This window comes from Arachis stenosperma, chromosome 2 (genome assembly GCF_014773155.1).
Source record: "Arachis stenosperma cultivar V10309 chromosome 2, arast.V10309.gnm1.PFL2, whole genome shotgun sequence".
NCBI lineage: Eukaryota > Viridiplantae > Streptophyta > Magnoliopsida > Fabales > Fabaceae > Arachis > Arachis stenosperma.
Window position 1 is genome coordinate 97,265,150 of NC_080378.1, and position 13,521 is coordinate 97,278,670.

General features: G+C 31.4%; 1 protein-coding gene across 2 annotated transcripts; it reads left to right on the forward strand.

Moving 5' to 3' along the window:
• Positions 1 to 2,484: 2,484 nt before the first annotated feature.
• On the forward strand, positions 2,485 to 10,765 carry LOC130961551 (pre-mRNA-processing protein 40C-like). 2 transcript variants are annotated; one of them, XM_057887489.1, is made up of 17 exons: positions 2,488 to 2,524; positions 2,711 to 2,819; positions 2,959 to 3,035; positions 3,188 to 3,334; positions 4,114 to 4,744; positions 4,844 to 4,998; positions 5,330 to 5,367; positions 5,674 to 5,752; positions 5,965 to 6,432; positions 6,884 to 6,967; positions 7,633 to 7,773; positions 7,885 to 7,991; positions 8,706 to 8,829; positions 9,114 to 9,257; positions 9,451 to 9,597; positions 9,914 to 10,036; positions 10,207 to 10,765. In XM_057887489.1, the coding sequence occupies exons 2-17, from the start codon at positions 2,726 to 2,728 to the stop codon at positions 10,513 to 10,515; spliced, it is 2,868 nt and encodes a 955-aa protein (XP_057743472.1). In that variant the 5' UTR covers positions 2,488 to 2,524; positions 2,711 to 2,725; the 3' UTR covers positions 10,516 to 10,765. The 2 variants fall into 2 exon arrangements, with proteins under 2 accessions (XP_057743471.1, XP_057743472.1); XM_057887488.1 differs by having other exon boundaries at positions 2,485 to 2,819.
• The last annotated feature ends 2,756 nt before the right edge of the window (positions 10,766 to 13,521 follow it).

The following is a 13,521-nucleotide window of genomic DNA, read 5'->3' on the forward strand; positions in this document are numbered from 1 at the left end:
TGAACTTCAACTGTAACACACTGATCAAAAGGATCAACCCATTTGCAGTGAACACCCTGCATTGCAGAAAGGAACCAGATACTCTCCTTATGTCCTGACGCCTCCACTATACCAATAGGGTGATAACCAAGTCTTTCCCAGAACAGTTTCAAGTGTTGAAAATGACAGTGAGTTTCAACCACATTAAAAATTACAGGTTTAAATTTTCTAACCAACTCTTTACAATTCACCCGGGCTAACTTATTAGAAGCACCCCTAATATTCTAAGCTATTATATTTAAACTATCCATAATCTAAAATATAAAACAAGAAAATTAAAGTGCATCACCAACCTCAAACCGAGGCTTGCCCAGTGAAAGTGACTCCCGCGACCTTCATGTTTGCCGGATCTCCATGGAATATCTCCTTATTCCCGCCTACCGACGCAGCAACAGCCAGCAACGCCCCTTTCTTCTCCAATGGAACCGCCACGCTAACACCCTCCTTCACGGCTGCATGAAGACATGATGATGCTTCCACTCTATATAAATCATGGAGTTCATCGCACCCAAAAAACTCTATGATTTATATACGGTTCGTTGGGGTGCGACAAACTTGTCATAAATACGTAAAAAAAATCGTATTTTCGAGAATAAAGTTCAAAAGTGTTGTTTTGAGAATCAATAAATTTTTTTATTTTATATTAGAAAAAATCTATTTTAAAAACGTTTAGTATTTTAGTGCTTGTTTGTACACTATTTTGAGTGAGTTTCTAAGAAAAGATCTTTTTTCGAGTTATCTCTTTTTAAAAGATCTTGTGTAAAAGTAAAAGTAACTTTATGTTTAGGCATCTCATGCAAAAAGATCTTTTTATTTATCAATTATATTTGGATATAACAATATAAAAGTACTTTTTTGTTTATTTATTACATGAAAAACATCCTTTTTTAAGAAATTTTTTTTAAAAAAAATGTAAATTACAGCTTTTTAAAAAAGATATTTTTTAATTTTTCTAGTGCTTTTATTTTTACTATTTAAAATTTGTTAAATACGCTAAAAAATAAAAAAATATTTTTTATTAAAATTTTTTTTATCAAAATAATAACGCCCAATAAACACTTAGGGTGTGTTTGGCAATTTTTGTTTTTCTAAACGCAGAATTGATTCTGCCTTTGAACGCACGTTCAGGAGAAGCTAAAATTTGTAACTTCTGCGTTTCACGTTCATGGTTGGTGATCACCCTTGGAAAATTAGATGAAAAATTTATTTATTTTTTACCAACCATACCCTCCATTTTCTTCTATAAAAAGGATTAGTTCTTTATAGTTCTTACTGCTTCTTCATAATTCTTAGTTACAACTTTTTTTTTCATCAAAATAGTTCAGATTTGTTTCAATTACCAGTAAATTGAATATTTTAATTTTTATTATATTTAATACTCATTTTTATATTTTAATTTTTATATTTTTTATTGTATTTTTATTTATATTTTTTATTATATTTTTTATTATATTTTTTATTTATATGATAAATATTTTTATATTATTTGTGTAGTTCTCTTTTATTCATATGACAAATGTAGTTGACTTTTTTTTATGATATTTTTATTATTTTTTATTCATATAAATTCTTTTTTTTCTATCTTTTCCTTGCATTGTATTTATGTTGTGTATGAAATTTTTTATTTTTTTATTTGATTTTATTGTAATTTTTTGTTCATATGATATATGTTGTTGGTTTTATGAAATTTTTATAATTTCTTATCATTTTTTCTATTCTTTGATGTACTCTATTTTTGTTTTGTATTAATTTTATCTATTTATTTTGACTTTGTAATATTTATAATTGTAATTATTATATACTACTTTTATTATCAAAATTTTGTATAATATAAATTATGATTCTATAAAAAAAAGGACAAATAAATAAAAAATTAATTATAAATAATAATAGAGTCATAAATAATAAAAATTTATAGTCTAAAATAATACTAAATTAAAGAATACTGACAGTACTAGAAAAATTATAGAATATTTTCTTTTTGTTTGATATTATAAAATTTATAATACTCTTTTTCATATTTTTATTTTTTATTGTATTTATTTTATTTATATGATAAATATTTTTTATATTATTTTTGTTAGTTTTCTGATTTTGTATGTATATAAAAAAAATTATTTAGATGAATGTCTCTTTTAATAATTTTTCATCTAAAAGTGATTTTGAGTAATATAATCCAAATAATATTTATTTTACTATAATCAATTTTGATATAAAAATTATCAAACATAAATCACTTTAACTCAAACTTACTTTTCATCAAAATCAATTTTACAAAATCAATTTTGTACAAACTCCTGATTGAAAACTGAAATCCAAACACACAATTAGTCTTTAAACTTTAGTACGGCGCTACCCGTTGAATTAATCGCAGCAGTAGGCAACAGCAAGCTCACCCCAATTATATTACTGACAAACCTCCATTTTCAATCTCTAAACCTCAAAACCCCATAAAGCGCCAAACTCACTCCTCATTTTCTCACTGGTTTGTCTTTACCATCCTTCACTTTTCTTCTCCAAGTTTCTTATACCCTATGCGCCGTTACAAATTATTATTATTATTATTATTCTCTAAATTACCCGCTTACAATTCTCATTTCTCGCTGCGTTTTCATAAAACCTAGCTCCTAATACCGCACTCACTCTTTCGAATTCCTGATTCTGAACGCAGATCAGTGCTTCATAAATGGCTTCACCTGCGTGGTTGAACCAGGACCCACAACCACCTCCCGCAGAACCACCTCTGCCCGCCGCGCCTTCTTCCACTCCGAACCCAAATGGTGTGTCTTCTACTTCTACACTCAACTTCGCCCCTTTCTACAGTTTTAATTTTTCTTCAGTATTGTTATTGTTGTTACAACTGAATTAATTGGAGCACCTCGCGATTGAAATTTATTTATTGCTACTTTTTTTTTTCAGCTCCGGCAGCTTCATTCTCTTACGGCATGCATCCAAATGTGAACGCTTCCGGGAATCCTCAGCAGTCGACTCATCCTGTTAGTATTTTTTTTTTTGTTTAGTGTTTTTTGGTATTTTAAAGAACCAGGGCTATTATGATCAATGAAAGATGAAAGATGTGTGTTCTTAGAGTCTTATGTTTTGGGAATTTTTTTTTTGTTTCATTATTTTTGCTGTATTTAAAATGCAGGGGATGAAGTCTAATACGACAATGATGCCCACGGCAGTTCAACCTCCAGTTCCTGGTCTCCCTCCACATGCTGCTCCTTCATTTTCGTATAATATTTGGCAGAGCGGTCCCGCTTTTTCGAGCAATCAGCTTACACAGTCTAACACAGTAAGCCTCATACTCTTACATTAAGCTGAAGGTATTTCATGATGGATGATTCCATGTTTTAGTGAGATTTATTAAGATGTTAGGCTATGATGATTGTTTCAGTAGGTAGAAATAATGGAATGAAAGTTAATTCACACTTGACTGATTTGAAGATGGTATGAGGCAGTTGAAAGTGGAGTGCTACTCCTTTCTGCCTCATCATATAATATTTGTTCACTCCTCGAGTTTGAAAATGAGTTGAAATTTGTTTCATCCCTCTACCAAGCAACCATCAATGAGGATAAAAGGGCTTATGTTCCATTTCCTTTGAGCTTGCCCCTATCTGCTACTGTTTCACGTTTGACATACTCAAACCATGCACTCCCTTTTAAATGCTTGAGTGAAGTGAAAAATAATTAAAGTAAGGGATGCATGAAACAGTAATATAAATAATTAATGGACATATATAATAGTTATTAGTGATAACTGAATATTTTTTCTCAGAAAAAAAGTTTTGTTTAATAACATAATGCTGTGTGATGTAATTGTATAATAACATAATGGGGCCTACATTTGTTTTTTCTGTTTTTTTGTTGTGTTTTGTTTTTAATACTAGGTTTTCATGCGGTTATAAGACTGAATAAATATCCTTGCATTTTAAAACTTGTGATATGGGTAGACTCTGACCATCAAAAGTGGATAATGGATATAATGTAATATTGTAGTGTCTGGTAATTAGTTTCTAAATGGAAAGTGCTTGATAGAAATGATTTTCTCGTAATAATGTTTGCTTATTGCAGAATAAGTCAGATCCTGTTGTGCAGGATGTTAGTAAAGCATCATCTGTGTCAAGTGTTCCACATTCTGTCCCTGCTCATACGTCTATAATGCCTCCACCGTCTGACCCCAATTTTCGCCCAACTACTTCATGGATGCCAACTCCTCTATCTTTTCCTGGGCATCCTGTAATGCCTGGAGCTCCTGGTAATCCTGCCCCCCCTGGACTAACATCTTCGATAATATCTACAAATCTTGCTGCTCCACCAAGCACAGTTTCCTCCTCAGCAGCACCTCTAAGACCAAATATGCCGGCTGCAGCCATTGCATCAGATCCTACTCTTACACAGAAAGGCACACCCTATGCATCCATGCCTCCCATGGTTGCCCCACCACCTCAAGGGTTTTGGTTACAACCTCCGCAAATGAGTGGCATACTTAGGCCCCCGTTTCTTCAATATCCCGCTGCTTTTCCTGGTCCATTTCCCTATCCAGTGCGTGGTGTAAATCCGCCTGCTGTTACACTACCTGATTCCCAACCCCCTGGTGTTACACCTGTGAATGCTACTGCTGCAACTTCAGCACCTTCTGCTTCCGATAATCAGCTTAGACAAGGAACTGATTTGCAGACAGATTTAATTTCTGGCCCTGCTGGTATGTGCACAGCAACATCACTACTCCACTTGTGCATTTGCTCATTTATGTGGTTTGAAAATACACATCACTTCCTCATATTTGTGGTCCTTGTTGTAGATGACAAGAAATCAAATGTGACTCAGAATGTTGGTGCTGCTAACGAGAAATTGGATGCCTGGACAGCCCATAAGACTGAAACAGGAGTTGTATACTATTATAATGCCTTGACAGGAGAATCAACATATGATAAACCTGTTGGCTTTAAAGGCGAGGTATGCATAGTTGGAGCCGACTCCCTTGGCCGATATCCCTTTTCCTGCCCTGCATCACATAAGTAATACTCTTTGTTGTTGGCATAATATTTTTTAATATCACAATTGTAACCCTTTTTTTAAGATTTAATTTTATGTTAGTTTATATATATATATGAATATCTAAGTATTGGATATTGGATAATGGATAACCTAACTATGAAAGGAAAAATTCAGAAGATAATTGTATACTGCAACTGAAACTGTGAAGAATACTTGGTTTCGTAGGTCATAAATATTTCAATTTATTATCCCTTTTCTAATTCAGTTTACTATTTTTTGCCTATGTCAGCCTCACCAAATTGCTGTGCAGCCAACTCCAGTTTCAATGTAAGTTTATTGTCAAGTCCTTGTGTCTATTTTGGTTTGTGGTCTCAATGTATGATATATCTGTTGTTTATTCATTTTTTCCTTATCTGGATTACCTTATTTTAATTGAGGCCATAAAAGGTGTCTTTAGTTCTTTTTAATTAAAGTAAGACACATAGGTGTCATTTGTTCATGTTGACTCTGAACTATGTTGTCTGTTACATACATCTTGATATTAGTTTATTGCTTGCTCTGAAAGGTTTGTTATTTCAAAACAAAGATGTACATTACTACCATGTCTTCTCTGATTATGTTTTCTTGTTATAGGGTGGATATACCAGGTACAGATTGGATGTTGGTCTCCACTAGTGATGGGAAGAAATATTACTACAACAAACAAACCAAGGTATGATTGGAATATTCATTTGATATGTTTACAACTTAATTGCATGATCTCTGTCATCGTTCACTTGGTCTTGATCTCCTATCTTTTCATTTTAGCATGACCTGGCCTTCTTAGCTTCTGATTCTTCTCTTTATTGCTGCTTCTTCAACTTGTTGTGATATGATTTCTCTGTCAATTTGTTTATTATTTTCTGGTCCATTGTTCCATGTTAGACAAGCTCCTGGGAAGTTCCAAATGAGGTGGCCGAATTGAAAAAGAAGCAAGATGGTGATGTCACAAAAGATCATTCAATGTCAGTTCCAAATACTAATGTATTGTCTGATAGAGGGTCTGGAATGGTTACTCTGAATACTCCTGCTATTAATACTGGTGGTCGTGATGCTGCAGCTCTTAAACCTTCTAGTGTTCAGAGCTCATCATCGGCACTGGATTTGATCAAGAAGAAGCTGCAGGAGTCTGGAATGCCTGTTGCTTCCTCTTCTGTTCCTGTGTCACCAGTACAAACAGGATCTGAATCAAATGGTTCCAAAGCAGCTGAATCTGCAGCAAAGGGCCTGCAAAATGATAACAAAGATAAACAAAAAGATGCTAATGGTGATGCTAACACCTCTGACACATCCTCAGATTCAGAAGATGAAGATAGTGGACCCTCAAAGGAAGAGTGCATCATTCAGTTTAAGGTATAGTTGCTTTTTATGAGTTGATGCGGTTGTTTTTCAATCTTCGTTCCTTCCTTCATTGTTCCATCCCATCATGAGAATTGTGATCTTGCTTTTCACTATATAATTTTAACTATCTTTGTCTTTTATAGTTTCTCTATTTGTTCCTCTTTTCTTATTTTGCTCATTCTTTTTCCCGAGGCTTGTGCGGGCGCGCGCGCATATTTGGATATAGAATGGATATTGTCACTCTTTTTTTTAACATATTCAGACGAAATACCATGAAAAAAGAAATCATTATCAAAAATAGGAGTGACAATGTCCTCTTCCATTGAATGTTATATTTTTTTTGGGAGGGATGGGGTTTTTGTAGATTTATCATTTTTAATCTTTTTAATCATGTACATTAGTTTATAACAATATATAAATTCTACTATTATATTGGGTTTATTTTTGCTTATGATTTTTGCAGGAAATGCTTAAAGAGCGAGGAGTGGCACCATTCTCAAAGTGGGAGAAAGAATTGCCAAAGATAGTATTTGATCCACGTTTCAAGGTTTATTGAGACCTAGCCCCCTTTACTTTGTTTGGAGTTGGTGACTTTTCTTCAACTTTTTTGGGTTAATTCTTTCATGATATAGGGTGTCTAGATATTCTTTTGGTAGCTCTGCTCTTCATGTGTAAATTGTTAGTCTTGATTGAGTTTCCAATCAGTCAAAGATGGACGTGAAAAATGGTGTTCAGTTTTAAGTTTACTTTTTGTATACAACTTGGTTGAATCTAGTGATTTTAGAGCAAATCTCTAACATATATAGACATTAGCTATTTATTTTATGTATACAAAGAACTAGCTACTTCCCTATGTAGTTCTTTGGAAAGAACGGAAATATATAATCAATTGATTTAGGTTAGTGTGCCTCATAGGAATCTCATTGTCCCCCTGCAAACACAAGGGAAAGAAAAAAAGAAAATATTATGGAATAGAATCTCTATGGCTTCCTTGTGGGTTTCATCCCATAGTTTGTTTAGGAGCAGATATGTCTAGGAAGTTAAGTAGAAAGCTTCTTTGAGAGCTTTAATGTTTACTGTATTGTCTTTGGTTCTCTGTTTTTCAAATATGATACTTTACCCTCTCCTTTTCTAGAAACAATATTTCTAGGTTGCTTTTGGCTTACTTTCATTTGCAAAATTCTTAACATGGAAAAATTTATATCAATACAGGCCATACCAAGTTATTCTGCTAGGAGATCCTTGTTTGAGCATTATGTTAAAACTCGTGCGGAAGAAGAACGCAAGGAAAAGCGTGCTGCACAGAAGGCTGCAATTGAGGGGTTTAAGCAATTACTTGATGAAGCCTCAGAGGTTTTATATTTGCTCAATTTGAAGCTCATTGTACTTGTTCTTGTTTTCATCAAATCTATCTGCCTTCAACTTGTGACTCTCCTGAATACTTATACACCATGCGGTTTTCAGGACATTGACCACAATACTGATTATCAGACTTTCCGAAAGAAATGGGGAAACGATCCACGGTTTGAGGCATTGGACCGCAAAGAACGGCAGCACTTATTAAGTGAAAGGTGCCACTTAGCATTTTTAATATGCTATTTTATTCAGCTTTCCTTTAGTTTTCCCATAAACAGCACCCATCCCATAATAATGCATTTCCAGGTCCTGCTTGATTGGTAGCTAAGTGGGTGCTGCTGTTAAATTTATTTGTTTGAGAATAAGGTGCATTTTTATTGTATTGTTGATCCTCTATTGCATCTACCAACTATCTTGGATTGAAACTATGGTATCTTGTTTGTTGCTCTTACTTTATATTCCAACTTCTTCAAAATATGTAAGTGCTAGAGCTTTGACTGTTGTGTAAATGTAGCCCATTTGCTTATAACAAAATACCATAAAGCTAATGGATTGAAGAGATGTCGGTTGACATGTTTTCATGCTGTTGCATACAGTTTGCCTTTCCTGCCATTCTAGATTTCATTTTTCAAAATTTGGTAAATCAGACTCGGCTAAGTTCTTACCTTCGTTTGTTGATATCTTGGTTTGGTTTGCATCCTCATTTGCATTAATATTGAACTTTTTCCTAGACAGAGAAATGATTTCTATTGATAATCCTTGAAAGCAACATGAGTCAGCAGGTAGTAGGCTAATGACAGACTCTCGGATTCTCTGTGGGTGTGTCCTTATGCCCTCTGAACTTTTTGGATTTGCATGGTAAATGGTTTCTTTATGTTGATTTGGTCTCATAGAATGCTGGTTGATGGGGGTTCCTTTTTGTGTTTCAGAGTTCTTCCTTTGAAGAAAGCTGCTGAACAAAAGGCTCAAGCAAGCCGCATAGCTGCTGCTACTAGTTTTAAATCAATGCTTAAAGAACGAGGCGATATATCTATTAACTCCCGTTGGTCCAGGGTATGGGTGTATCATGAATTGGTCAACAATCTTTAGCTTTTGCGTTTAGTTATTTTTGCTGTCTGATTTGGAGGATGACAAGTTTGTTTTCAAGTGTTACTTCCAATAATCTTGGCAGTTGCAAAATCAATTGACAAATGATTTGCTCCATGATCTCATTTATTTAATGCTTAATCCTTATATAGATATATTTTAAAATCCTTGAATGTGTTACCACGAAAGTTCAATTCGTGTTAATCTGTTCTTTGTTATATTATTTAATTTATATCCTTTGGTTGATGCAGGTCAAAGAAAGTTTAAGGGATGACCCAAGATATAAATCTGTGAGACACGAGGATAGGGAGCTTTTGTTCAATGAGTATATATCTGAATTAAAAGCTACTGAACATGCTGCAGAACGAGAGAATAAAGCCAAAAGGGAGGAGCAGGTATAAATGTGTTTCTCTAGCACTTTTGTGACACATCTCTGTGATGATTCTCATTGATAATTTCCCTGATTCTTCATCTATTATTTGTGTTGGCTTATTGATTTAGTTGTATCCTAGCATTCACTCAGCAGTTTATTTTGAATAGCTTTTTTAACATGTTAATTACATTCAAACTACTGAAACTTATTTGCAGGATAAGTTGAGGGAGAGAGAACGGGAGCTTCGGAAAAGGAAGGAAAGAGAGGAGCAGGAAATGGAAAGGGTGCGGGTGAAAATACGAAGAAAGGAGGCAATCACTTCTTTTCAAGCTTTGCTTGTGGAGACAATCAAAGACCCTTTGGTATAACACTCATTCTATATGCCTTACCATTAATCTTATTGTTATCTTTAGGGTGAGTTTGGTATGTGGTTAAAATGGAGAGGAAAATTATCTAGATCTATGTGTGCATAAATCTTCTAATCCATACATAGCTCACCCCTAGAGGATGTACAGAGTCTTCTCTAACACTTGATGGTTGAAATTTGAAAAGTTCTACACTTCTATTGCTTGCTGGTAATTTGCATTATTTTATGTGAGGTTGCCTCTTAAAAATAACAATAATGAATGTTTACTATTTACTTTCAAGTAACATCATTATTGCTACCCTTATTGTTAGGCATCATGGACGGAATCTAAGCATAAGTTAGAAAAGGATCCTCAAGGACGTGCAACTAATCCTGATCTAGATCCAGCTGACACTGAAAAGCTCTTTCGGGAACATATCAAGATGCTTCAGGAAGTGAGTGACTATGTCTAAACTATTTTGTGTGGGTTTCTCTTAAAAGTTATGATGCGTGTCTCAGCAGGTTTTTGGTTTGTCAATGAGTGTGCTGATTGTATGAATCAGTAACAGCATATGCAGTACTTTATATTGCACACTAACGTCAGGGATCTCTCTGATTTGAACAGCGATGTGCACACGATTTTAGAACGCTTTTGGCTGAAGTATTGACTTTGGAAGCTGCATCTCATGAAGGTGAAGATGGGAAAACAGTTCTTAATTCATGGTCTACTGCAAAGCGCCTTTTGAAATCTGATCCAAGATATAACAAAGTTCCAAGGAAAGACAGGGAACCCTTGTGGCGCCGATACACAGAAGATGTGCAGCGGCGGCAAAAGTCATCCCAGGAAGAGAAAAACGCAGATACTAAGGGTAGAAATACATTAGAATCTATTAAACTTGCGTTGGAAGCTGGGAGATCCCACGAGAGGAGATGATTCTTGAGAGATTAGGTCTCTAACTTTGAAGCCTTGATGTTATAGCAGATAAAGTTCTAAATTCTGTGTTCATTGCTTCCTCTATTAGATTGCTATAGAGTGGTATTATATAATCATATCGTCATTATATTGCAGAATGCAGAAGTATCATTGTTATGAGTTTGGCGAATGCTTCACATCTTATTTCGATTTTCCCTTGTAAATTGGAACGAGAAATGCCTAATCCTCTATCTATTTTTATTATATAACAGTTGGTACTAATTCTTTGTATATTAGATTTAGGCTATGTTTTTTTTTTATCTAATGATGTTGCGTCATCATTTTTGAATACTTGGCAAAATTTAAAAATTAACCAATCAATTTTTTGTAAAATATTTTTTAAAAAAATAAAAATTAAAACTATAACTTCCATAATTAATGAATTTATTACATATTATTCCAGTATTAACCAAATATAATAAACATCATCAGTATAAGTTACATAATAATATTATCACAAACAAAGGAAGGAATCTATTTAGTTAAAAGTGATTCTATCACATGATTAAGTACAAAATAAAAATATTTATTGTATTTTTAAAACTTATGAAAAAAACATGCTTATTATTTTTACTATTTATATTTTTTATATTATTTTGTAATACTCTACGTCTAATTGTATTTTAAAATTTTTATAATTTATTTTTATTATACTTATTTTAATATGCTATTTAACTCAAAAAATCAATTTTGATTATTTTCTAATATTACTTTATATTTATATCATTTGAGAAATTATATGATAGAATGAGTTAAAAAAATATTAGCAGGTATTTTTATTTTATACTATTTAAATTATTCTTATTAAAAACAACATATTCAAATATATATATACTCTCATATATACAAAAATAAATATTCTAAAAAGTTTTATTTTTACTATTATAGTATTATAGATGTCATTGAAAAACTGTATGCACTAAGAAAAAAACAAATAGATGCAAAAAAAAAACTACAAAAATTATAAAATTATTAACAATTATTTTTACTTTATACTATTTAGATTATTCATATTAAAATAACTTATTCAATATATATATACACACACAATAAATATTCTAAAAATTTTATTCTTACTATTATAAATGTCATTGAAAAGCTGTGTCATAGGAAGAGAAGAATAAGTAGTTGTCAAAGAAAAACTCACAAAAAATACAAAAAATAAAATTTTTGTGCTACAACATAAAAAATTATTACAGATTCAAATTATAAAAAATTTCATCAAATTATAAATTACTAACTCAATAATTATTATAGATTCAAAATTCAATTAAAGGTTTTAGACCAAAGTGTTCCAATAGCTTTTGTACTATTTGATAGAGAAGCAGAAACATTTTAGGACACAACTACAACTACCTTAAATCTAATTAGACTCTAAGACGGCAATGGCACTGAAGCACCAATCCAATCGAAAATTTATACAACCTCACATTTATCTTTAAAATCAAAGTAAATAATTTTAACTATGCTTTCAAGTCTCAATAATACACTATTACCAAAATATTTGTCCCAACAAAAAATAATAAAACTCAACTCCTATTACAACAAATAAAACAGGTAATATTACAAAATTTTATTTATTTAAAACATCATTTATATTATTTATTTATATTCTTCGTTGATTACAGAAACCAATTTTCTCAACATTAATATCGTCAACTTAGATGACATACAAATAAAAAAATTAAAGATAATGAAAAGCAAATAAATCTAAAACACATCTTCATTTGAAGAACATATATACAAATATGGAATAAACAAATAATAAAAAAATGTATGCAAGTCAACAATTCAAAAAAAACATACCTTCATAAGAACATGTTTTCACAAAAATATATGTAAAGAAAAAGAAAAAAACAACTTAAAACAAAAAAGGAAGACAAACATTACATAAAAAAATTAAATTTATCGATTAAAACAAATACAAAAATAAAAACAATAAATAAAAATATAAAAAAATTTGTATTATAAAATATTTTAAATAAAAAATACATTAAATTTAATATTAATTTATATATTTTTTAATTAATTTTTAATTAATATAATATTTATAAAAATATATTATACACTATCATTAATTTATCGTCCCCATATCGTGCGAGTTGCTATAGTTTCATGTAAACAATTGAACATTCATTCACATTTCTTAGCATCATCTAGTTAGTTTGCCCAGAAGTAGTGTCTCGTATAAGGAAAATAGATGAGAAGTAAAATAAAAACAATAAAAGCATACGGAGTCCAAATTATTTTTTAATTTATATTATAGTTTTCTTTTCCTTTTTCTGAGAAGGGGGAGGGTTGTGGCTAATTTATTTTATATAGATTAAAATGCTGGGATATGCACCCTTATTGAAAAGTTTGGTGTTTTTCTTTTGATATGGAATAATTTTTTTCCAAATTATTATTATGTAAATTAGATAATTTGATTAGTTGTGAGGCGAAGAGAAATATGAAATGGGAGAGTTGAAAGATTCGATTTTAATATTTTAAATTTTTTAATACTTTGAAAAGTGAAATTAAAAGGTTTGAATTCAACTTTAAAAGTATTTATTTTTTGAAAACAAAAATCGAATTATTAGTTTTAATATTATAATTTTTTTTTCACAACAAACTAGATCCACGATTTGAGAAAAGTCATAAGACTGATATTTTCCATATCATACTCGTGCATTACACCACTCCCTCACCTATTTCAAAATTAAAAAGTGGTCATACCCTGGTGAAATAAATTAGCTAAAAAGAATATAAAGATACAATGGGAATTGACAAATTGAGTAAAGTAACGATGACTATTCATTCATAAAAGGATATAAATGTTCTTCAAAATATTTTAAAATATGTTAAAAATAATAAAAAATAATAGTATTTTCTTTAATCATACTACATGAACATAATAAATTAACTATCAAATCAATTTTTGTATAGAATATTTGATATAAAAATAAGTTAAATAATATATATATTTAT